Below are 26,860 nucleotides of genomic sequence, written 5' to 3' on the forward strand. Positions count from 1 at the left end.
TGTGTTTAGAACATGGGAGGGTTTAGGGGTTGTGTGCTGTAGGGGACGGATCTTTCGTTGGTTTGGAATACCCCTCAATCGAGTGGGGTCAGGGAGTTTTCCTGCAGGAAATTTTTAATATAAAAACTCGATTTTTAAGCATTTTCATGTATAATTCTTTGTAATACAACATAAGTATTTTTTAAATTTTTTTTAGAAAGTTGTATGCCGGGGATCAAAGTCTTTCCATGCCCCCCACCTCCCTCGTGCCTCGTAACTACAGAGAAGCTCTCCAATGATTTTCAGTCATTATGAAATAGAAATGCAATCTTTTAGGCAACATTTCCTTACTGTATTTCAAAATTTATATAGACGGTATGTCGAGTCAAAATCGTAATAAGAAATACCGACTCTGCTTTTCTTCAACTTCGAACACTGCCTTTAAGGTAACATTTTAGAACGTGCACGCATTTTAAAAAATTAAAAAAATCTTCCCTTTATGTAAGTTCGAAAGACCATTAATCTCGGATATACAACTTTATCTGTAATCAAATTTCGGTTCAAAATTGGATTTTAGGTTCAAAATTGATCACGTCTTCCTTTGGTCCCAAATAGTGTTTCCTGAAAATTTCAGACCGCGGAAACTTCAAAAAGGTGCCCAAAATTAGTATAGAATTTACCAGATATAGGCAGGGAAGATAAACAGGCCCTCGGATTTTCGGTTCAAAATTGATCACAACGTCTTCCTTTGGTCCCAAATAGTGTTTCCTGAAAATTTCAGAAAGCGAAAACTTCAAAAAGGTGCCCAAAATTAGTATAGAATTTACCAGATATGGGCAGAGAAGATAAACGGGCCCTAGGATTTTCAGTTCAAAATTGGTCACAACGTCTTCTTTAGGTCCGAAATGGGGTTTCCTAAAAATTTCAGACCGCGGAAACTTCAAATAGGTGTCCAACATTGCCATGAAAAGTACCTTACATGGGCAGGGTAGATAAACGGGCCCTCAGATTTTCGGTTCACCTTAATGACAATGTGATCTTTAGATCCCAAATAGTATTTCGAGAAAATTTCAGAGCGCGGAAATTTCAAATGGTACCCAAAATTACTATACAATGTACCCTCTATAACCTCGTTTAGACAGGTTAGATAAAAGAGCTCGCAGATTTTGGGTTCAAATTTGATCACAATATGTTCTTGAAGTCCCAAATAGTGTTTGTAGAAACTTTCAGATCGCGGAAACCCCATTTGAGAACTAAGGAAGACATTCTGATCAGTTTTGAAACGAAAATCCGAGGCTCCGTTTATCTACCCTGCCCATATAAGGTAAATTCTATCGTAATTTTGGTCATTTTTTGAAGTTTCCGCGGTCTGAAATTTTCAGGAAATACTATTTAGGACCGAAGGAGCACGTTGTGATAAATTTTGAACCTAAAATCCGAGGGCCCGTTTATCTTCTCTGCCCATATCTGGTAAATTCTATACTAATTTTGGGCACCTTTTTAAAGTTTCCGCGGTCTGAAATTTTCAGAAAACACTATTTGGGACCTAAGGAAGACGTTGTGATCAATTTTGAACCTAAAATCCGAGAGCTCGTTTATTTACCCTGCCCATATATAGTAAATTCTATCATAATTTTGGTCATTTTTTGAAGTTTCCGCGGTCTGAAATTTTTAGAAAATACTATTTAGGACCGAAGGAGCACGTTGTGATAAATTTTGAACCTAAAATCCGAGGGCCCGTTTATCTTCTCTGCCCATATCTGGTAAATTCTATACTAATTTTGGGCACCGTTTTGAAGTTTCCGCGGTCTGAAATTTTTAGGAAACCCCATTTCGGACCTAAGGAACACATTGTAACCAATTTTGGAAAGAAAATACGAGGGCCCGTTTATATTATCTGCCCATATCTGGTAAATTCTATAGTAATTCTGGGCACCTTTTTGAAGTTTCCGCGGTCTGAAATTTTTAGGAAACCCCATTTGGGACCTAAGGAAGACGTTGTGATCAATTTTGAACCTAAAATCTGAAGGCCCGTTTATCTTCCCTCCTACCCAAATGTCTTATTATTCAGTTCTGTGATGGTGTTTTTATTTTGCTTTTTGACTTTGGATTAACGGTAAGGTGGACAAAATATCGTGAAAAAATCGAATTTGAGATTTCGACTGATTCACATGTTTCATGGGCCCTACATATCGAGAAACGTTATTTTTGAATGGCTGTCTGTCAGTTCGTCCCGCTGTATGTTACATTCACTTTGAGGCCATACTGTTCAATGTGTCCGCACCAAATGTTAAACTTAAGATTTTTTTGTAAGTTTCTTCAGGAATATTTTTCGAATTTTTTTTCCAACCCCGGAAAATAAGTGTAGTTTACTCAAGGGTGAAAATAAAAAAATGAGATTTTCTTGAAAACGCCTATCAATATTTTATTAACAATTCTATGTTGTTGTATGCTATTTTTCTGGAAAAATCTACGACAGGTTGGAGTATGTTTTCAGACGATTTTCTAGAAAAAACGATTCAGAGGAATTTGTTCATATTACAACTATTTCATTAATAAAATAACTCATTTGTCCTGAGAAAGTCTACAAGGGTCAGCATGCTCTTAGGAGTAAGTACTCTCCAACAATTTTCTCAAAAATGTTTTGTGTGTGTGTGTGTGTGTTTTGATGGTTTTTTTTTTTTTAAATAATTCTCTCAAATACAACTCATACTATTTTCTTAATATTTTATAATAAATATATCATTAGTAACCCAATGTGTAAGCCATTTTTTATGAAAAAAAAAAACACAAGGGTAGTTTACTTTCGGAAGTAAGTTTTCTTCGAGCGAAGTTTTCTGAAAATGCCTTGTAGTTTTGATCGTATTTCCCAAGAAAATGTTGGGAGTGCATGAGTGTATGATCGGCAAAGGTAGTCAACTGAAAGTCTACCAGGGCCCAGAAACTCCATTTGTGTTAACCTCCACAGTAAGCATTGCTTGTGTTGAAGCCCGTGTCATGGCGAACATAGACGAACTCTTGAGGCTGTCTGCAACCTTACAGGATTCCTTATTGTATCGTTAAAAGAATTATGGTAGACCCCTTCAAGTTGTCCAAAATGAGTTGACATTAGATCCCCCGAGAGTTGGATGAAAAGAAGGTCCCAGGAATAAGGAGCTTTTCTAAAGAATAAGATCAAAATGGTCCTTCATCCATTCCACTTTTCTGATCAAGGCCTTGTCATCAAGAAAGAGGAAAAGTAAAACAAAGTAATACAGTGAAACCTCTCTAAAGCGGACAGATGTGGGGAATCAAAAATTGTCCGCTATAGAGAGGTGTCCGCTTTAGAGAGGTCTCAATATTTTCTTACGTAAACTAGTAAACAAGTTAATTTGCAATTGGAAAAAATATTTTGTATGAACCATGTATTTACGAATATTACAAAAATGTTACTGTACCTGCATTATCCTAAGCCATCCAATATTCGAGGCACAACATGGAAATAAGATGTTATAGTTTTCTGCACTTTACACTTATTAATACTTACTACGTTTTCAGTATGTTGCTTTAATTTGCGTATTAACTGCAGTTCAGTAGTGTCTTTTTGAGACAATATGCGTACCCGGGGACAAAAAATACCAAACTTGTCTTCTGCTTGGTTAGAGATTTCAGCAGAATAGTAGCATGACGTGTAATCCCAAACGGCGGGCAACTGTCAATCACTTTTGCGTCTAAAACAGGTTGGGTGGGAGTCGAATGCAGGAAAGGACATGAGAACATTATTAAACAAGAGACGCCTCGTCTGGGTTGCTGAGCAGACAGTTCAAAAGGCAAAATGTTGTCAGAATGCTTCCTTGGTGACACATGTATGAATTATTAAAAATGTATTTTTACTCTGCTTTTCAGCTTGTTTCTAGAGAAAATGTCCGTAATGCGGAGGTAAATAGTACCTATAAAAGACGGAAAAGACTGTCCGTGTCCGTACTAGAGAGTGTCCACTTTACAGAGGTTTGCCAATATGTTTATTTCCTATTACAGTGTTTGGGGATAACAAAATATGTCCGGAAGTGTCCGCTTTATAGAGGTGTCCGTTAGTAGAGGTTTCACTGTAATAAAATACTCACATTGAAAATAAGATAATAAAGAAACAAAAAGATACATAAGAATTGATATTTGACCTTGAACATACTCTAATGTCTACCTAGTTGCGATCAGTGATGTTGCCAGTACTGCGATATAATTGTCCGTGTCGGACTAAAATGATACATAAGCCTACTCGAGCAGTTAATGGTCTAATACAGTGGTTCTCAACCTAAGTCCTATCACGAAATCCATTTTATCACATCCGATTGCCATCGACCCCCTTATAGTTTGTAATAAGCTTGTGAGTGATTTTTAATATATCTATTGGGGGAGATCTCACGATATTAATCTATTTCTATAATAGTAGAGTTAATTTTTGTATCTAGTGGATACAGTAACTTCTCTAAAAGCGAATATATTAAAACCAAATTTAGTCAGTTCATTCATTTTACAAATATCGAATCCAATCCGTCATGCTGTTTCGAAATGGAGGCCTTTTGAAAATTTTAAAAATTCTAGCAGACGGGTTATGTCGGAAATTGACTGAGAGGGACAATTAACGTGTCAATCGATTCAGTAGGACCTAAGGGTTGTTTTAAAGTTGGTCTCATCACTTGCTGATGCGTAGTTGCCGACATATTTAAGATTAAAGTGTAAGGGCGGGTTATATCGGAAATTGTCTGCAAGGGACAATTAAGGTCTCAGTCGATTCAGTTGAGCTTAAGGAGTGTTTTAAAGTTAGTTTCGTCACTTGCTGATGTGTGGTTGCCAAAATATTCAAGATCAAAGTAAAGGGAAGAGCGCCATAGAAAAAATTTCTATCTGAACGTATTTTATTGTAATTTTTAAAGAACTTAATCATAAGCTAGATTGTACATATCATTCCTATATGAGTTGTAATTTCCTAGAAGTCAGAACCACAAATATGTAGTCGCATCCTAAATGCTCAGTCGGAATAGTTGGAGGTTTGACCGAGAACTTCTTATTGTGATTTGTTTTTATATGCTGGTGAGTTGCTGATGTCCTTGAGTCTACTTCATTCTCAGTTGTTGCTTGCAGTGATGATGGAGCAATATTTCTTTGTGGTTTATAATGACTGTTTTAGTCTCTTCAAGTTCTGATCGTCTTTAATACAGCATATTTCTTTGAGTCCTGTGATAATTGTATTCCTCTCTCCTTCAAATTCTTCGAATATGGTCCTGATAACTGCCAATGTTGTTGTCTAATATGATTGTGGTGGGTGCACTGTTTTTGTCTTTCTCTTGGAAGTCGAAGTATTGGATAGCTTAACAGTGTCATTTTTCTTCTTCTGGTGGATCGAAGGTGATGTATTAGTTACTCCTTTAGAGATGAGTTTTCTCATCTTCTGATGTACTATCTTGATACAATAAACTAAGAAGTTCCTGTGAAGTTCTTGGATATCTTCTGGAAAGGTTGGGAGCTGTGAATTGAGGTAATTCAAGCACTTACTTGCTGTATTGATGTTGCTTACTTCTTTGATGAGTGATTTAACTTGGTACAGATAGTAACTACTGTTTGTGCTTTCCTCTCAGGACATGAGATGGTGATATACTATTATTTGTGGTATCTTCATTCTGTTGAACTACCTGTGTCAGTAATAATTATGTCCTGAAAGCTGATGTTCTACCTGAGATTTGGGAATACCACGTCGATCGCTCATTTATTTGCATCGAAAGTAAATTCGGTTGCCGTGGAACGTAATTACTTTATTTATAATTTGTCTGTTTCAGCAGGTAACAATGGCAATATGCGCGCCATGTCTTTAAATTCTAGCAAAAGAATAATGCATTCGAATAATCTTATTATTCTTATTTCAGCTTGGTATTCGAGATGTATTCAACAGTAAAGCTAATCTATCAGGAATCTCTCCAAAGCCGCATCTAATGGCTTCCAAGGTGATTCAGAAGGCGGTGTTGGAAGTGACTGAGGAAGGGATGCAACCTGAGCCTATCTATAGTATTCATCCTTTACTTGGAGGTAAGTCTGTACATAATCGTTCTGAACAAGGAAATAAGACTAAAGTAATGTTTCGGTCACAGTCAGAGACGGAACAAGATATGGCATTGACGCTATAGAGTGGTCGTAGGAGGCATGACTCAAATCAGAATTTATTGCTCTTTAAATCTTTAAAAATTTTTCTCATTAAGAGTTCTAATCAGTGTTTTTACTATTGCTTTATTTTGTTTTGAAATATTGTCAAGAAAAAAATAACTAGCGTACATTCACGTGTAAATAAGCATAGGGGCACAAGTAAGCTCAGGACTATCTATTAACCATCTCAAACTTAAAATCTTACTCTTCCTGATAGTGAAGTGTCTGTTTGTGTAAGACAGCAAACGGTATATACCTATATGGCAAAAACTCTCTTCCTGATAGTGAAGTGTCTGTGTATGGCAGTAAACGGTATACAGGGTGTTTCAAAACAACACCGAGAACGTTTGGGAGGTGATTTCTCACACCAAGACAAGACAAAAAGTATAGACCAACCTGGGTGCACAAATGCTTTCTTTCGGAGTTATAGGCTGCCAAAAACACGAAAAGCAGAGCTTTAAAGACATATAGCTCAAAAAACTATGGGATCTACCGTAGTCGGGTCAAGACTTTACTTAGGAACTATTATGTGCGCTATCAAAAAATACATATTTCAGAATCTTGAGGTACTCACGCAACAATTTTTATAGAGGTAGTTTGGTTACGGGTATTTTATTTGAAGTATTCACCAACTACCTCTATAAAATTGTTGCGGAAGTACCGCAGGATTCTGAAACTTGGATATTTAGATAGGGCACACACTAGTTCCTAAGTGAAGTCTTGACCCGACTGCGGTAAGTCCCATAGTTTTGGAACTATGGATCTTTAAAGTTCAGTTTCTTCATGTTTTCGGCAGCCTATAACTCCGAAAGGAAGCATTTGTGCACCCAAATTGGTCTATGCTTATTGTCTTATCTTGGTGTCAGTAATCATCTCTCAAACGTTGTCGGTGTTGTTTTGAAACACCTTTATATCTATAAGGCAAAGTCATTTCTATAGCTTTAGCAATAATCACAGTACACTGATTAATGGCTTCCTGTTCTCCGGGCAGTCGTCCTTGTCTTACGCCTAAAGCCTTACTATGATCTATTTACCTGGTATTGTAGAGGTGAATGTTTAGACCGGACAGATCATTCAAATTCTTTTACAAGGTTCTAACCAAAATTTCCGAGAATTTTAATATTTTGCCCAAATCAGTAAAAGTGCGAAATGCCACATCAAGGTGCTTGTTGATACCCATTTAAACTGAGAGTATGCCAAATTGCATTTTTGTTAGCACACGCCATTCTTAGTCTCTGCAGCTTTTGTTACACCATGTTCTTCTGGGTCTGCGAACTTTAACGTGAACTTAAACGTGCAACTATTTGTAAACTAGGTCAATCCATTCTAAGTGATCAAGCATGTGCCGCTCGACTATCTCCAAAAACTCTATTTTTTCATGAATGTTTATCCTATATAAGAGTACTTCAAAACTACAATTATTTACTTTTTTTCAACATTGCGTGGCGACGCAGCAGCTGCCGCCATTTTGAGTTTTCTCGATTTTAAGCGTTTATGTTGTTTTGAATATCTCAGAATGCATTTGTTCTACCAAATTGAAAATTGCTGGACGTCTCCAACTTGTGCAGAGCTAAAATTTTGATCTCTTAACATTTTTGCCTAAAACCACTTAAAAGGGGTGAAATCAGGGCCTATATTAACAACATTTTTTGGACATTGAAGACATGTTTGGGAAGAGGAAGCAACTGACGCTGAGGTCTAAATTTGTGTGTGCATGTAGTCCGGGGTCTTAAGTTTATACTCAATAATTTGCAGACCTATAGCTGCTCCCAAAAGCCTGAAAAATTCGTAAAGTTCTGGAAGTAGGGCCTATGCCAATTCGCCACATTTCACTGTCCAATATCTCCAATGAGCCTGAATAAAAAATCTGAAATTTTGGGAATAGTTACCATAACACAACAAAGCGCGTTTTGTGTTTTTGAGCAGAAGGGGGTCAAAGTATTAAGTAATGACGTCACACTCTGGGAGGTGTTTGTTCACAAATTCAACTGGAAATTCGTTGTTGTGACGTAAAATAAAGTAGGATGAATGGTTAGCGCAGTAAAGGTTCACAAGCTCTTTTTTCCCTCTAGTTGTGACTCGCTGTCTTATCACATCCACAGCAATACTAGCGAAGAATGCCACTATAAGCAGAAGGCGAGAAAAGTCAAAATGTACACTTGACAAAAATTGAGCAGTGAGTATTCATTGCTTTTGCTGCTTGCTATGTAAATGATATTTAATCATGTTTATTCTTGTTTTAACTGTCAAGTCATGCAGGAGACTGATGTCCTTTCGTCTGATCTACAGTGTTTAGAGCGAAAAAGTGTTCACTGACTGTGGAATATAGATCAAACGAAAGGACAGCAGTCTCCTGCATGACTTGACAGTTAAAACACAAATAAACATATTTAAATATCAAGCAGCAAGAGCAATGAGTACTTATTGCTCATTTTTTTGTCAAGTGTACATTTTGACTTTTCTCGCCTTCTGCTTATAGCGGCAGTGTTAACTAGTGCTGCTGAAGGTGTGATAAGACAGTGAGTCACAACTAGAGAAAAGAAATGAGCTTGAGAACTTTGACTGGACTAACCATTCATCCTACTTTATTTTACGTCACAACAACGAATTTTCAGTTGAATTTGAGAACAAACACCTCCCAGAGTATGATGTCATTACTTAATACTTTGATCCCCTTCTGCTCAAAAACACAAAACGCGCTTTGTTGTGTGTGTTATGGTATACTAAAGGACTAACTATTCCCAAAATTTCAGATTTTTTTATCCAGGCCCATTGGAGATATTGGACAGTGAAATGTGCCGAATTGGCATACTTCCCCAACTTTACGAATTTTTTCAGGGCTTTGGGAGCAGCTGCAGGTCTGCAAATCTTTGTGTATTGACTTATGACCCCGGACTACATGCACACACAAATTCAGAGCTCTATGTCAGTTGCTTCCTCTTCCCAAACAAGTCTTCAATGTCCAAAAATATTGCTACTATAGGCCCTGATTTCATCCCTTTTAAGTGGTTTTAGGCAAAAAATGTTAACATTTTTGTCAAAATTTTAGCTCTGCAGCAAGCTGGAGACGTCCAGCAATTTTCAATTTGGTAGAACAAATGCATTCTGAGATATTCAAAACAACGTAAACGCTTAAAATCGAGAAAACTCAAAATGCCGGTAGCTGCTGTGTCGCCATGCAATGTTGAAAAAAAATAATTAATTGTAGTTTTGAAGTACTCTTATATAGGATAAACATTCATGAAAAAATTAGATTTTTTGGAGATGGTCGAGCGGCAATTTTCCATTTTTTTCGATCACTTATGGATTGACCCAGTTTCGTTTCAAGGTGAAGGAAACTTGAATATTAAAGGTAATTTTTGATGAGCAAGCTTTACGCTAAATAAAACTTTCTGAACGGTTTAAGCATTTCAAAGATGGCTGGGAGTTATTCGAGGTGAAGACAATTTGGATGTGCCGTCATCACACAAAACTCCGGAAACGATCGCGAAAGCGTATTAAGTGATCGTTGAAGACAGAAGATAGACACTCTATGGTATTTATAAGAGTTGGGCTGCCATATAGGACATGTCAAATCGTCTCTAGCTGATGAACTGAACACGATAACGAATTGGAAAGAAGTCTGTTCCTCGTCTTTTAAACAAATATCTACAAGACCATCGAGTTCAGTCAAAATGATTACCACTGTTCCCTATTCACTCTACTTGCTCAACTTATAGCCCTTGTGATTTCAACCTCTACCCTAAAATGAAATTCAGCTAAAAGAGTTGCATTTTGACTCTATCGAAGAAATCAAATTGGAATTTGAACATTTTTTTTAAATACGCTGCAGCCAATGGACTTTTTATAATGGAGGAATTCGCTGAGATCGTTCCATAAAAAATCATTTTTTGACTACTTTATAGGCAATTATAGCTTCTGAGTTCTGCAATTGGTAAGGGACATTAGCAGTAGCAGTGAAATCGGATTTGTCCCTACTTCTTCCCGCCCCCCCAGCTTCTTGCTCTTCAGTGATTTTTCACCAGAAAAAGTAAAAATGAATTTGCAATTACCTAATCATATAATATTATATATTCAGTATGTCTTACGTATGAAATTACTGAATTTAATTTTAAATAGGATATCTGGTAGCCATAGAAATACGCTAAGTAACCAAATCTCTTATGCAAATCTATCAGGATTGCAGACTCCATATTAAAATAAAAAGTTTTGTTCATTAATTCCTTTTAGTATACAGGAATGTCCATAAGTATTTGTTTTTAAAATATTTTTCTTTGCATTAATTGGGAAGGTAGTGACTTTGTGACTGTGTTACAGAGCTGACACCGTTGTAATAGTGTAAGATTAGTTTTATCATTTTTTCCAGTAATTTCTGAACAATTCTGATTGGTATCTCGCATGAATAATACCGGTATGTATATTCTATAAATCACAATATGAAATATTTTAATCTATTATTACAGTAACTCGTACTCTTTCAATCTGTTTGTTAATGTCTTCGTTTCTCTTTCTCAGAAATAGTTTATCCACCAATAGGAGACGACGTCGTAGAAGAAACGTTTGTCATTGACCGCCCTTTCATCGCTTTCATAATCAAAAATAATTCTGGAATTTCTGTTCTTGCTAGCGTTGTGAGAGCGCCTTAGTTTCAATGTATCTCCTACTGTATTATTCCAGTTAACTCATAGATAATTAATAAAGTATGAAATTATTTTAAAGTGTTTTTTATGTTACCAAAAATAGCCTTGTTGATTTATCTTCCATTTTTATTTAGTTTCTGAAAGTCTACGAAAATGATTACTGAGGGAACCATAATATTATTTGAATACCAGTAAGATGTGCAGAGTTTTGGTTCCCGAGATATTGTGCTTATTTCAATGGAATGGTCGAAAAAATCTCTATCACGTATTTTTTTCTCATAAACGCATATCTTGCGTTTTCTCTTTGTTCTCTGAACACTGCACAGAGCACATTAAATACGTTCTTCCTATATGGTAGGAAGACTAAGATGCTATAGTTTCAAATTTACAAGGTAAACATATAGGAAACTAATTAAATTTACTTTTGCTAAGCAAAATTCAGGCAGTTCTTTATTAAATTAATGAAAAGTGAGTAATAATAAATAATATATTTTAACCCTTATCCGGGGAACCGGAGCCTCCCAGGCCGAGTAGCTTCATTTTTCTAAAATTTCTCAATAACCATACATATTTCGAAGACATAAAATACTGAATTCTTGTATCTTTCGTCGAAGTTAAAATCATGAACATGTCGAGTTGGTAAAGCTTTTTTTTTTTTTAATTTGAAAATCTTTTCCTGACGTAACCGGGCAACCGGGGCCTAGGAGGCCCCGTATAACTTTAGTGAAATTCCTGTCAAATATTAGATCAAATTGTCACATAATTATATATTGAACACGTGACTATTGTAATCTTTAGTCGGAACAGTATGCGGCAACAGACATTGAATTTTGAGTGTTCTGCACTTAAAATATATACTGGGCCTGACAGGCCCCGGTTGCCCGTTTACGTTACAAAAATGTCTGGAGCGGATTTGCTATTCTGCTTGGTCGGCTTACACGCGTGACACGAAGTTTCGCTACTTGACAAAAATATATACCGGTACATTCTAGACTAGTCTGAACAGTAAGTGACAATAGGCATTGATTTTGTGTATTCTGCACTTAAAATATATATTGGGCCTCACAGGCCCCGGTTGTCCGTTTACGTTACAAAAATGTCTTGCCCGGATAAGGGTTAAAAAATCGTGCAATTCTAGTGACAAAGAACATAAGTTATTATTATAGGATTGCCAGTTAATTTATTTATAAATACCGATATATCTATGCTACAGGTAAATTGATTTAGCTTTAAATGTAAACGCTTTTTGGTGTGCGTTATAAACTCTCAAACGTGTTTGTGAAGTGATCTAAATGGCTTTAAGGTGTTGTCGAAATTCACCAGATTCGTTTTGATACATTTGTAGAAAATATGTAGTGAAGAAATATCAGCAGAACACAAAATTTGTCAAAAAGTTTATTTAGCTTGCTTTGGTGTAAAACTAGTGACCAAGATAAATTCTGGAGTCTACAGATTGTGTTGTCCATGTGTAGAAGAACTTCGAAAGTTGTGGAAGGACACGAAACAGTCTTTTCGTTTTGCTGCCTATGATTTGGAGAGAACCACAAAATCATACCGATGACTTCTTTTGTTCGTTCAACATACAAGGGTTCAAAAATAAATAAAAAACATATAGTTTATCCAAATCTATCTTCAGCAAGACGCTCCGTTTTGTATTACTCAGAACTACTTTTTCCAACCCATCCAGAAATATTAGAGGATACCAACTTAAGTTCTGAGGGAGATGATGACCTAGATACAGATGGATTTGAAGCTATTGCAGAAAACAATGAGCCTGAACTATTTTCGCATACAGAAAATGATTTAGTTAGAGATTTGGGTCTTATAAAGGAATACTAGAGCTATTGGGTTCTTGACTGGAGGAAAAAATCTTTTGGCACAGGGTACTTTTTTTTTTTTTTTTGCTTGGTTTAGAATAGGAGAAAGATATTTCATTCCTTACTTTTTTGAAGAAGAAAGCCTAGTATATTGTTGCAATGTTGCTCGATTGATGGAGAAGTTGAATACGCCATATGAGGTTGGGGGCCGGAAACCGTACATCAACTCCTCGAAAAAAAAAAGCATTAATGCAGCGTTGCTACATAATGGCAGTACATACACCTCAGTTCCAGTTAATCGCTCTGTGCTGCTAAAAGAAAATCCATCTGTGATCTTTACAAAACTTAAGTGCAATGAACATGGTTCGACAACATTCGGTGATTTAAAAGTTAGTTCTATTATTCTAGGACATCAGGCAGGTTGCTCCAAATATCCATGCTTCCTTTGCTGAATGGGATAATAGGAATAGAGCTCATCACTGGACCCAGAAAGTTTCGTCACCTCGAACATCTCTACAGCCTGGAGGTGAAAACATAATATGGGAAAGCTTAGTTGATCCTAGTAGAATTCTACTACCACCATTTCACATTAAACTTGGCGTCATGAAATAGTTCGTAAAAACTCCGTCAAAATAGAGAGAATGTTTTCGATATTTGACTGAAAAGTTTTCAAGAGTTTCAGAAGCTAAATTGGAAGAGGGTGTATTCATTGATCCAGACATCAAAAAACTAATGGAAGATAAGGAGTTCAATGATATGATTACCGTACCTGAAGAAGAGGCTTGGAATGCATTTAAAGAAGTTGTTCACAAATTTCTGGGTCACTTTATGGATCCTAACTTTAAGCCCATTGTAGAAAACTTGTCAGTAAAATTCAGATTTGGGATGATCAATAAGTTTAAAACCACTTCCTTAATTCACATTTAGACTACTTCCCAGAGAATCTAGGTGTAATAAGTGACGAGCATGGAGAGCAATTCCATTAAAGTATCAAGGATATGAAGCGAAGGTAACAGGGAAGATAGATCGTCAACATGCCAGCAGATCACTGCTGGATGCTGCAGAGAGACCTTCCACAAGTCAGAGACAAAAGAAAATGCCCAATACGCAGTTTTCACGCTAAAAGATAGCATGAGGACCTACAAATATATTCGTTGGAGTTTTATTTAAAAACTGAAAGATAAACTTTCCATAAAGTAAGAATACATAAGCTGTTTTTCCTTGAAACTATGACTCTCTTTTATAAAGAAACCTTACGTGATACAAAAATATGAATGCTATGTTTTGGAATTAGCGTACCAAAATACATAAAGAACGGTAATTATATTTTAAACACTTTTTAGTGACCTTAATTTTGCAGGCTAGTGTAATTAATATGTTTTATTAAGAGGGTGTATCATCATTCGAAATTTAGTTAAGATCAAATGAAAACCCTCAAAAATCACCTACGATATATACAATTAATGTCATTGAATTTTTTATAAGAGAAATAAACCAAATGAAAATTAAAATTAAAAATTAACCATTTTCAAATTTTACATCATTGTTAAATTACTGTACAGCCTGAAGCATAAGTTTGACATATGGTTATCATTTTCTGAAATGTCAAAATGTGTCCAACTCTTTATATGAACATTAATTTTCGACCAAAGAATAATAGATTTTACCTATTACTTTCAATTTTGCTTTTAAAACATATTGAAACGTTTCAAAAAATTATTATTATTACCACTTTTATTAAGTATTCAGCTACTGACAGATCCTAGAATATGCATATCAACAATTTGGCCTGGAAACGTTTCTGCCATGTTTCTCGATCTTCAGCTTCCCCTTTTGAATTCCAACAATTTCTTCAAATCATCGATTTTCTGTTCTTCTTTTTCCTATTCCTCACTTTCCTTCCATCTTTCCTTCTATTGAGGTATGAAGACAATAATTTCTTCGCAAGATCTGTCCATCCAATTGGCCTTGCTACAGAGGATGCTGGCTAAAAGCGATCTCCTTTCCGTTTTAACACATCTTCGTTTGTCACTCTCTCTGTCCATTTTATCTTCTCCATCTTCATCTAACATCACATTTCGAAGCTCTCTAAATATTTCTTCTCTAATTTCTGCAATGTCCAACTTTCCGAAGCATACATTCCAATACTCCGTATATAGCACCTGATTACTGTCTTCCTTAATCCAACATTAAGTCTGCTGGTTAAAAGTGTTCTTTTTATGTTGAATACCTCTTTGGCTACTGAAATTCTTGAACTAACTGTTTTTTACAATAAGCGTCTCTTGTGTAATACTTTCCAAATATTTGAAATGATCGACCTCTTCAAGTTCTCTTTGTTCTACTCTAATCCGTAAGAGCGTGGTTCCATAGGCTATTCTCAAGACATAAATTTCAAGTTTTCAACATTGATTTCTATTCCATATTGTTTCCTAGTGTCAGCTACTTTGTGCATTATCGTCTGAAATTCTTCTTCGGTTCTAGACATAATAAATCCTGTCACCCGATTACTTGACATTGTTAATGATCTGCCCTCTCAACTTAAAATCTTTAACTTCAATTAATGCTTCCTGCATTAGGGTCTAAGCATTCACTATAAATGTTTAATAATGGGTGAGCAACATACTAGATTCTTGTCTGGCTCCTCTTCTAACCTCCACACTATTAGTTTCTCCTTCACTCAAGAGTAAATTCACTCGTTGCTCTATGTTCAGGTTTCGAATGAATCGTCGATCTCTCTAGCTGACTCTGATTTCTTTAAGTAATTTTAGAAGTTTCATCTAATTGCCGTGATCGAAAGCTTTTCGCCAGTCCATGAAGCTCAAACACTTCTTCCTTCACATCAAGAAGTCTTTCTGATATAATTCTCATCAATCCAATAGCATCTCTGGTGCATTTTCCTATCCGGAATCCAAATTGATCTTCTAACCTCTCATCTCTCTTCCTTTCCAGCCGTCTGTTTAGTATGAGTACAATAATCTTACCAGTTCGGGAAATAAGGCTAATGGTTCTGTGATTACTGCATCTATTTGCTAGTTTTTCTTAGATATTACAATTATTGAAACATCCAGAAAATCCTTTGCTCATCCTCCACTTAGATAGATCTTTTTAATAAGTGAAGTAGGTACTAACTCAGTTTGGAAAATAAACAGCATAATGTTGACTTTGCATATTAATATTTTTCAGTAGAAATGATGTCGGTCATGATGTACTCATGAATATAAGTAGTAAAATGTCTTTAGATTTGAAATGTCTGAAATTGAGTTAAAAGTAGACTTGAGTTGAGAGAATAGGACAAACCGGAATTTCGGAAAATGCAGATGGAAATTTTTACTCTCAAAAGAGTGGACATGTCCGCATAAATGATGACATATGATAACCCAAGCTTGATATAAACTAAGTGACATGTGAAAAGAGAGCTTGACAGAGATTTCTTTTATCCCTCAGCGCCGACCTAACTACGTGGTGGTGACCTCCCTCGATGACCTGAAACAAAGAGTCATCCACGTTATTCAGGATATCTTTCCTGCAACATTTTTCAAGTGACAGAGGAATGTTGGAATCACATTAGGTACTGTATTCACGTAAATGGAAGACATTTTGGACATCTACCATAGACACTCTCTTCATATTCGTAACTGCTTGTTTCACAATTGGACCATTCAATGTGAACAAAAGATGTTAATTCAACCATTAATGTAACTTAAATGTTAATTGTGTTGATGACTATTTTCATCTCAGTTCTGTTTCACACTGTACTTGAGTTTTGAAAATAGTATAAAACTAGTAAGACCATTGGTAGTTTGTGCCTGAATCCAGATGACTCGCTTGGCGTAAAATGAAGTGACCATCTTCCTAAAGGTTTCCAAGCATATAATATTCTGATGGGCTGTAGAATATCCCCGTGTCCTATTTGGTTGGGTTGCGCAAAATTAGGGATGCACGCGAGACGAGACGAAACGAGAAATGGAAAAGTCTCGTCTCATCTCGCAAGCCTCAAATGTTGGTCTCGTCTTGTGTGTCGTCTCGTCTCGCAAATGTGAAATCTCGTCTCGCGTCTCGCACAAAATTTTGAGTCTCGTCTCGCGCGAGACTTTCTCGCATGGTCTCGCAGTCTCGCATATATTCTGGGTCAAAATTTTGGAATGTGTTATCCTATGGCTGTTAATGAATGATGATGTGATATTCTGTCCGAAGGCAGGTATTTGACATAAAAGTCCCTTGGCAAGGTGAATCCATGGTGGTTTGCCATTGCTTTCCATGGGATGAATGTTCATAACATCCTAAGGAGACGGAACCTAGAGTTCAACATGGTATCCGAACTTGTGTCTCCTCCGTTCCAAATTAAAAGAAAAGTTGTGCTGGAATTTGATTGCTGGACCATTAATTTTCGTCAAATTAATAGCATAATTTACAGCAAAACCAGCATAAATTATTGCTGGATCCAACATTGTTCTCCAGCTTAGAAGTCTCCAGCAATATTTGGCTCTTCTAAAATATCGTCGCCACTATCAGCATTTACACGTTTTGGTCGTTTCCTTGAAGGGTGATTTTCCATTATAAAGATGTTTTTATACCACCAAAATCGCTTGTAGACAACAAAAGAACTCCTCACTACACAATACGACCCAATTCTTTGGGTTCGTTCGCGCTTGTAGCAATGTTGGATTATCGCATTTTATCAACTTTCGCTTTCAACTTATATAGTACTGCCAGTTCTAGAAAATAAAAATTACTGACAGATAAGGGCCATTCCTACCATCTCCCACCAAACCTATAGGGCCATCCTACCAAACAAGTGTTTGAATTAAACTTCCGAACTAGAGGGGGATGTTTTTGATAAATATATAGAAAGAAAATATTTATTCTATGTAAAAATATCATGTTATTTCTGCGAGCCGGGCCGGAGATAAACTTTGACGGGAGGGGATTTCCCCGCCATCCCCCAACATTAATCGCTAGTAGTAATGTGAAAAAACAGAAATATCACATTTGGCAGCAACAGGGAATCTTATTCGCTTTTCAGACCAAAAACAGAAGTGCATGTATTCCTGCGCGCTCGTGTTTATGTTTGTGTCGCAAAATAAAGTCCTAAATCGATGCTGCAATAAATCTCCAATTTACAAAGCTTTTCTTTTTTAGAAACTAAAGAAGGCTTTAATTCTGAAAATCAACCTTGAATAATAATAAATCTCATAAAATGTCTATTGTCCCAATCACTTTTTCGTTCCTGGAGGCTTTAACGCTCAACTTAGAAAACTCAATAAATATAAAATCACTAAATATACAATTAAATGTAATTCATAAATGTTGCGAGACTGAGAGAAGTCTCGCGAGACTTCTCGTGCGAGACTTAACTGAGTATTGTCTCGCATGGTTTAGCCTCGTCTCGCATAAAATTTTCAGTCTCGTCTCGCAAATGCGAGACGAGGCGAGACTTCTTGCGTCTCGCGTGCATCCCTACGCAAAATTAATGTAGAAATTAGTGTACTTTTACTTTGACATATGCCAGTTGTCATAAAACATGCTGGCTGTTTTCCTTATTAATATTAGTCGAAATCTCATTTTTAGCACTTCGTAGATACACATGTCACAGGAAATATATCTGTGCATTCATTTATATTCATGCGTGGGAGAATAGAAGGCCAAAACACAATTTTTGCAAAATGTACTTCTGGGTATGTAAATTCGGTCGTAGAGTTTCCAAAGCAATTCAAAACATTGATGAAATTAAAACAATTTGAACGAATATACAATGGAAGGTTGGTTCTAAAAGAACTCTGTCGTGTTGACTTACGTTTGGAAGGTAAGAAACATTACTAACGTCATTCGGTTGTTGACGACTACAAATTGAAGCTGATCTCCGAAGTAGATCTTTTGGAAAACGACACTGAGACATTGCAGAGAAAGTCAGTATTGATCATTTGGTTGTAGCATAGTATTTGGGGAAACCAGAAAAGGTGAAAAGACGGACAAATTGACAGAGAACCAAAACATCGATGCCTTGAATCTGCATACACTGGTGCTACGAAAACGATGCATTTTTCAAACATAATCACAGAAGTAAAGAAAACTAAATCATGTACGGCAACCGACATATTCTATTAGTGTTCGGATGAAGTCCTACATGACTAGTCGACCTTCATGTAGGACTACCAATATTTATAAATATGAAAAACAGGAGCATTTTGAACAAATGATTTTTGTGACATAGTGTATGCAACTTTTAACTTTCTTTTGTGTCTAAATATAATCCTACTATAGTAATCTGTACAAATTGTGTATTTCAAGTTATACCACCATTTTTATATCAATTTTACAATGCTACTGTAAACATTACTTCCCTCATCTGTCCACTCAATCACTTACCTCAATTTTATAACTATTTTTGAATCGACATTTACAACTCAGGTATAGCTATAACTAGAGTTGTAAATAAAAAAGAAGGTATTTTATCTTAAAAAAAAACATGTTTATTTTTGAAGAAAGCCGTCATGAATCACAGTTTTTAAAGAAGTTTTTTTTTAAAAAAAAAATAAATGTGAAAAAGTGTCTCTAAAAGTAAATAGAAAACAAAATGCTGCTTAGAATGGGCTGAGATTAGCTTCTAATGTACGTAGAGGTATTGAAAAAACAATTAAATTTTAACTTACAACCCTTCAAGGATGTTATAAAATAGAGGATCTGCCCTTACAACAAAATCTTGCCATACGTCACAGTTTCACCACCCCTACTCTGCCCACTCCGCCCAATAAGATCGCAATGTTTTGAGCCAATAATCATGGCGGAAAAGAAAGTAGCCAATCAGATGATGTCGGAAACGAGATTAGCCAATAAAATGTGCCGATGCTCGGTTGTTTTTTGGCTTCATTGATTTAATAAGATGAAGATACATATGTTCAGATCCTCTATTTAATAATATCCTTGGAATCCCTTCCCATATTTTGTGTAGTCATATTCATGGAAAACTAATTGTTCAAAGTGTATTTTCATTTCAGTTATAATTAGCAATTTGATGTTGAAATTATAATAAAACACCGTTGAAAAATACAAGCACATTACTATTTCTGCATATTTACATTTTTTGACGTTTCAAAAATTATGTGGAGTGAAGAAAACCAGAACTTAATTTAATATCAAAGCACATTTTTGAAGTTTTTAAAAATTAAAATGAAAAATGAAACCTCAAAAATTTATTATTATTTCTAAGGTGGTTTTCTAGAAAATATATAACTGAAATAAAAAGATAGTATAAAAAGAGAACTTACTGTTCTGGAGGCTAGTAAGAAACTGACAACAAATAAGAATGGGGTTCATATTTCAAAGTTTTAAAAAGAAACAAAAATATGATAACAGAATACATATTTTTTCGTTCCATTGGTTGCTTGTCAACACACATTAACAGCAGCTTATGCACAACAGGGTCTCTTATGGTGTTTTGCTACTAAGAGGAATGAGACAGTATGAATATTTTGAGAATTTCGTGGAATTAATGATCTTATCTAGACCTCTAGCTACAAGTGAAAGAGGGGAAAAAATAAAGAATGTGGCGTATCATTTTATAAGCTAACAACCATCAATTACCCTCTTCGCTGGGTTAAATTAAGAAAAAAATAGTAATATGTTTTGATATTCAGTCACTTTTTACTATTACTAACGCGCTCCTTGATATTGGTCATTTCCGATGATTTTTATATATCCCCTCTCTTCCCCATGTTACAGGCCATGGCATCGGATGTTCGGATGTGTCATTGTTCACACTGGCGTCTCTGGCATGTAAATTTTTTTTTGGGGGGACATAAAAAAAAGCTATTTAAATGGTACTACTTAACCCAAGCTATGTATTGTCTTCGATTCCATTTGTTACTTTCACGGACCCCGTGAGAGCTCCGAACTCTGTTATAATCGTTTCACAGCCTGAATATTATATTCCAAATACGGTGTTAGTAAATAAATTAAATTAGAATAAAATATGGAATATTTTGTACTTCAAAATTTTGGGGGGACGCGTCCCCCTCGTCCCCCCAGCAGAGACGCTTATGATTGTTCATATCAGCGATTCCGAAAAGTATGAATTCAACACTGATATTGGTCATTTTGCGTGGCTGAATTTGGATTTAAATGGCATCAAAAGTTGCACTGCTCATCTCAGCGCCCTCAAAAACTATACATTCGACATTAATATCGTCATTTTCGATCATTTGTAAATGTCTTTCCCCTCCTTTAAGTTACATTGTCAAAGTGATATGACAAAAATCATCTCATGTTCGAACTTAATATAGGTTGAAAATTTGATCGGTCCGGTATTTCAAGAGTTATTAAATTTTATTATATATATATATATATATATCCCTCTCCTACCTCCTCCCCTAAGTTCTATCGTCAAAGGGAATAGCCAAATAAGCTACCACCCAGCCCGAACCTCACCTATGTTGAAATTTTGATCGAGATCGGTTGGGTGGTTTAAGTGTTATTATGTTTAATTTATTTTTTCTATGCCCCCTCCTCCCTCTCCCCTAAGTTGTATCCTCAAAGTACGAAAACACTCCCAGGTCAGAATCGCAACTATGTTGAAAATTTGATCGAGATCGGATGGGCGGTTCAAGAGATTAAGAGTCACAAGCATAGTCACTTTCAACTTTATAATTTAGATTACTATGCCGAAATAACTGCTGCGGTCTGTTAACTAATTTCCCTGCTAGCTGAAATCTAGTATATTGTGTTACTGGAGTGCTAGCGATAGTACTGACGACAAATATACCATATGCACTTCTGTGAAGTATCTGTCTATTGGAAATGAAGTGACTGTGTATTTGATATAAAGAAGCATGAACTTTTGAAAACTTATGAAAGAAAACTTTGACTAGAAGTGTACATTCTCAGACACTTGTTGTAAATGCATATTTGTTAAATAAACTCGACTAGCTTCCTTCTTTCCTTTCCGCATACCTTCGAGCACAGCCTGATACTTCCCGATTAGGTCATCATTCTTGAATTGATCAAAACCACGAGGAACAGAACAACAAGGGGTATTCAACACACGATTGGGACAGGTGTAGGATCATCGGAGAGAAGCGGATCCCACCATTGGAGGACCACCGACTCCAAGTTCAAAGAATACCATTCTGCCGGTTTATCGCCGCAGATACATTTGTTAGTTACGATTAGTAGAATGGGAATGTAAAAGGACATCCTAGAGATGCATCGCGAAGAGAGTTCGACGCCCCTAGCAGTCCAGCAGGATTGAATTCCAGTTGTTGGCTGTTGCCAGAAGATCCAGGTTCCTTCGCGGCAAACCTTTCATCGTGCCAGATGACCAGGACGACGCCAGTCTTGATGGATCAATCAGGCTAGTGCTCATCCCTTATCTTTTAGTCATAACCTTTCTCTTTCTCTCATCCTTTCCCCCAACTAGTCATTTTCTAAATTAGAAGCATTTGAATTTTATTTAAATTCAACCACAATTTTACAGTTAAGTACCGTGTTGTGCATCAGTTCCATCCCCATTTGGTTGCATTTATTTATCACGTACTCTGAGCTATAACTGATGACACAGCACCGGCACACTTCGATATTTTATAGCATATGGAGATGGAGAACTGTAATGGGCATTCAACATGCAAGATTTCAGTATACTTTTCGGAAGTAGTGAAAATACGATTGTTTAACAGTATTCCTTTTCTGTTCTTTCATTCTTTGAAGTTCTGAGGCAAGGGGTTCATAAATAACACATCAGTTGTTTCATAGCATTAGCCCCAAAACATTCTTTTGCTGCTGCGTCTTCTTGTTTTTTCACTGAAATGACAAAAGGAAATTAGTATGCGGTTAATTTTAATATATAATGAATGAAAAAAAAACTTTAAATCGTTCAGGTATAACATGAGTTAGGAAATTAGCGTAATGCCAATTGCAGTTTCTTGATGGTAGACATCACTTGGACTTAGCACTAAATAAAAAGTTCCATGTGGACACATTTAAAACGAGGTATATCTTAGGTAAACTGTAGAATGCGAAAGTTAGTACATAACAATCCATATAATTACTTTTCCTCTGTTTTCCTTTTCATTATCATACGCGTTTATACACAAAAAATGTTTATTTTTACGGTATTACTTGATGTCGAGGTAAAACAAAGAATAAATAATTTATATTTCCGCTGCTAGCTATCAAAAATGCTATACAAAAATTTAGAAACTGCAATGCAAATTTAAACTTGTTTCGCAAATTACTATGTAAAATAAAAACCAAAATCTGAAGAAAAAAAAACTTATATATGTTACATTACAGTTTATAATAGATTTTACTTCCAAATACATTTATTTTCTGTAAGTTGGCCATCTGTCTACGTGGACCATTATTCAATAGAATCGATGGTGACCAACATAGACAGGTTTCACTGCACTGTGACATATTTACGACGTAATATTACTCGTCCAAACATGATTCAAATAGTGTTTGCGTTAAATGTTATTTTAAAAGAATGAAATGAGTTGTACTGAAGAAAATTAAGAGTAAAATAATTAAACTTTTTATTTAAAAACTTTTAACATAATTTTTTTTTTTACAACTCTAGTTATAACCAGTGTACCAAAAATTTTCTTTTGACCTACGCGCCAATGCTGAAAATTATGTTTCATAACAATACAAATCCAGTGGCAGACTTAGGCATCATGCAGCCCTAGGCAATTTATGATCAGAGACCCCGTGGAAAGTTGTCCACTAACGAAATTGTTGCAAACATTAACTAACAAACATTAACAATAAGATCATTTTATTAATGCGCAAGCAACAATATTTTATTCTGTTCTCACTTAAGCATGTTTTCTTTTTACAGATGTAATGTAGCAGCACACGTTAACTACTATAGTTATATTGCAGAACTGAAGAAACGAACTATTATACCGAGCATTAAATTGCACATTAGAAGTCGTACATTCATTTATTCCAAACAATAGAAATAAATTTATTGTACGTACACACGAAGCAAAGATGAACAATTACTTATTTTTACTTCTGTTCCATGGATAATCGATGAGCTTCTAAATACAAAGTAACATTTTTATGTTATATCTACTCTACAAAGCAATTTTTATTTAAAAAAGATACACAACGTTTTTCGAGAATCGAGACAATATAAGAATTTTCCATAATACTTCTCGTCTCGTCTCGAATTATAAAAATAAACTTCTTATCTTGTGGGCAACACTAGATATTATTTACAAATAAGTAGAACGAATTTTTGCGTTAGTCTTATGTTACTTAATCTGTTAACGCTAGAATACGAGTTCTACCTCGTCTCCGGCTTCATTGCTTTTAGTGCGGGGGGGGGGGAGCGGTGGCTCAGTGGTAGAGCGTTCACCTCAGGTGCTTGGGGTCCCTGGGTCGATCCCAGCTCGCACCGTGTTGACTTTGTGGTGGACAAACACCGTGCTCGTGGGTTTTCTCGGTGTTCTCCCGTTTCCTCTCACTTTCTTTATTCCATCTTTTTACTCATTTATCATTATCACCGTCTCCTTTAGCCTAACCGGTATAACCGTGGAACGTTAAACTTAAAGATTTCATTTCATTTTCATTTTTGCTTTTATTGTGCTATTTTTGTCGTTATAATTTCTCAACTTCTGCTTTAGCTAACAGAAAGTAATGTTTAAAAGTGAAACGAAAACAAAACAACAAAAAAGTTATTGTGGTGTGGAATCATAATATGATTTTATGCTTTCACAACACCGGTAAAATTTCAGCTGTTCCGATAATCGTACTTAGCTTACTTGTAGTTAATAAGAGGTAACTATAACCTTGGGACCGAATGAGCACTCTCGGAGAACTAGTTTCCTTTCCATGGGCTAAAATATTTCAAAATGGGGCAAGAATAGAGACGTTAACTGAGAAGCTAACGGAAAAGCAAAGAGGAAAAAAGTACAATTCTAAATTCAACTAAAAAGAGAGAATAAAGAAACTATTTTTAATTTAACGTCCTACAATTAGGCACCGGGGATAAGGAAGACGGTGGTGATGATAAGGAACGCGAAAGTGGAGTGACGAAAATGAGAGAAAACTAGAGAACCCCGGAAATAACAATCCACACAGTCAGTGTTTGTTCACCACAAAGCTCATTTGGGGGGAACTAGGATCGAACAGAAAGAAACTTGTTAACACATTGAGAATCTACTGTACTCTAAACAGTATAATAAAGAGTATTTTGGAAGGAAAACAAATCAGGGAGAGGGAAAGTTATAGTAGGTACAAAAGAGTAAAGGATGTTCCGTGCATATTTTGACCAAACTCGATTCATTTCCCTGCACGCATGAATACGCCCAATCTTGGTCAGGAGTGTCTGTCAATGTAGTGCGTGAGATGTGAAGTGCCTGTGTTTTCTCGTTTTCGCCGAAAACCTCACCAAAATTGTGTTGCTTTTGGGTGAGTTATGTTGTAGCCGATTGCGACACAAAATTAAGCGCTTTAATAATCACCAAGTAGTGTTAAGAGTACAGTTAGTTGGAGCTGATTCAAGAATATGATCAGGGAGCACGAGTATAAGAACTTCATAGTCTAATCGTAGACTTCTTCAACAAAAGGGGCAAAATACCCAAAGGCAGATGGCGAATAATCTAAATATGTCTTTTAGAACTGTCAACTGTACCTTGCGCCAACGACTGAATCTTGAAAAGTTGTCAAAGGTGGCAGCTCCACCTTATCAACACCCACCGACGGGAACGCAAGCGTAACGCTTACAAGCTAAGCGAGCGGCATCTACCAAAGCTAATTTCACTACGTCGCTACATTGAAAAATGAAATGAAATCTTTGTTTTACGTCCCACGATTATGCCGGTTAGGCTAAAGGAGACGGTGATGATGAGTAATGAATGAAAACGGTGGAATGAAGAAAGTGGGAGGAAACAGGAGAACCCCGAGGAAACCCACGCACACGGTGTTTGTCCACCACAAAGTTCACTTGGTGGGGTGCTGGGATCGAACCCGGGACACCAAGCACCAGAGGTGAACGCTCTACCATTGAGCCACCGCGGTCCCGTCGCTACATTGGATGTTACATGGGTGTACCTTTCTATCTGTGGCAAACTAAGAGAAAATAATTACAAAGATAAAGATGAGAAGCCTCCACAAAGTAGATGCAAGCGTGCAAAGAGGCTCTCCCAAAAGGGTTTATGGTAGTAGCTTGTCACCGAGACTAACTAAAATTCGCAGGGTGAAGGAGAACTACAAAATCAACTCGCACTACTACTAGAAAGAGATCCTCAGGCAACCTGCGAGCACAAGCTACTAGAAATGTACGGAAACGAAATAAACATGATCCGCATTCATGAAGATTAAAGTTTCTTCACACACCTCGAGATCGTCCCTCCCATTCTACCAGGATATGAGGGAGGCTTCTGCAATATAAGCCATACCTCTCAACGAGATATTTGTGATTGATTTATAGTTTTAACTTTTAACTTTCTCTTAGCAGCGAAGTAACATGAGACATAGACCTACAGTTTAACGTGTGATCCAAAGCACATGAGCTTCCGCCGGGAATCGAATCCGAGTTCTCTGCACCCAGAAATACCTGTGAAGTCTCCAGAGGTACATCCAAGTGACTTTAGTGAATTTAAAACTTTAACTAGCTTTGTACAGTAGGGGTGTAACAATTGTGAGTAGACTCTTGAAATCTGTGAAAGCAGAAAAGAGGATGATCCCCTTATAGTTCTCGAAACATAGCCGAAGCTACGTTACCGGGCCATCATTGGAATTGGGGAGAAACGTCGAGCACTGCCAAATAAGGGGCCATGTATTTTCGTTTCTATTTGGATAACCATAATTTATCATATATATATGTGGATATGCATGTGGAACAACATATATATATCTTATGTCAAGACGAAAAGGCTAGCTGTAGATCGAAATGCATGAAAGTTTCTGAATTGTAACAAGTAACTTGCAAGTAACGGTATAATATTTATGGTGTTCACTACTTTATTTGCTATTGTCAATAATGCATGAAATCTACACACGGAACCAATACATATTCCACACATAAACCCGGTGTGTATGAAAATACGGAGAACCTATTGTTACTGTGAATATTCAATGATTTATCGTAGGTAAAAAATACTTGTTTTTCGACAGCACAAAATAAATAATAGTTAACGCTTTTAAGTGTGACACCACGGATAATTGTTCACTTTTTCAACAGATATTTAACGCAAAAAAACTTGCATTTACGATTGCATATTTAATGAGCAATTGTGTACGTAGTAG

General features: G+C 36.2%; 1 protein-coding gene across 1 annotated transcript in view; it reads left to right on the forward strand.

The window, feature by feature from the left end:
* LOC145685826 (leukocyte elastase inhibitor-like) overlaps positions 1 to 10,871 on the forward strand; it is a 42,644-nt gene extending 31,773 nt beyond the window's left edge. The window contains exons 8-9 of the mRNA XM_081758414.1: positions 5,880 to 6,039; positions 10,669 to 10,871. Of these exons, the coding sequence (XP_081614540.1) occupies positions 5,880 to 6,039; positions 10,669 to 10,799 (291 nt within the window). The 3' untranslated portion in view covers positions 10,800 to 10,871. The remainder of the gene's footprint in view (positions 1 to 5,879; positions 6,040 to 10,668) is intronic.
* The last annotated feature ends 15,989 nt before the right edge of the window (positions 10,872 to 26,860 follow it).

This window comes from Thermobia domestica, chromosome 5, assembly GCF_964235325.1.
Source record: "Thermobia domestica chromosome 5, izTheDome1.hap1.1, whole genome shotgun sequence".
NCBI lineage: Eukaryota > Metazoa > Arthropoda > Insecta > Zygentoma > Lepismatidae > Thermobia > Thermobia domestica.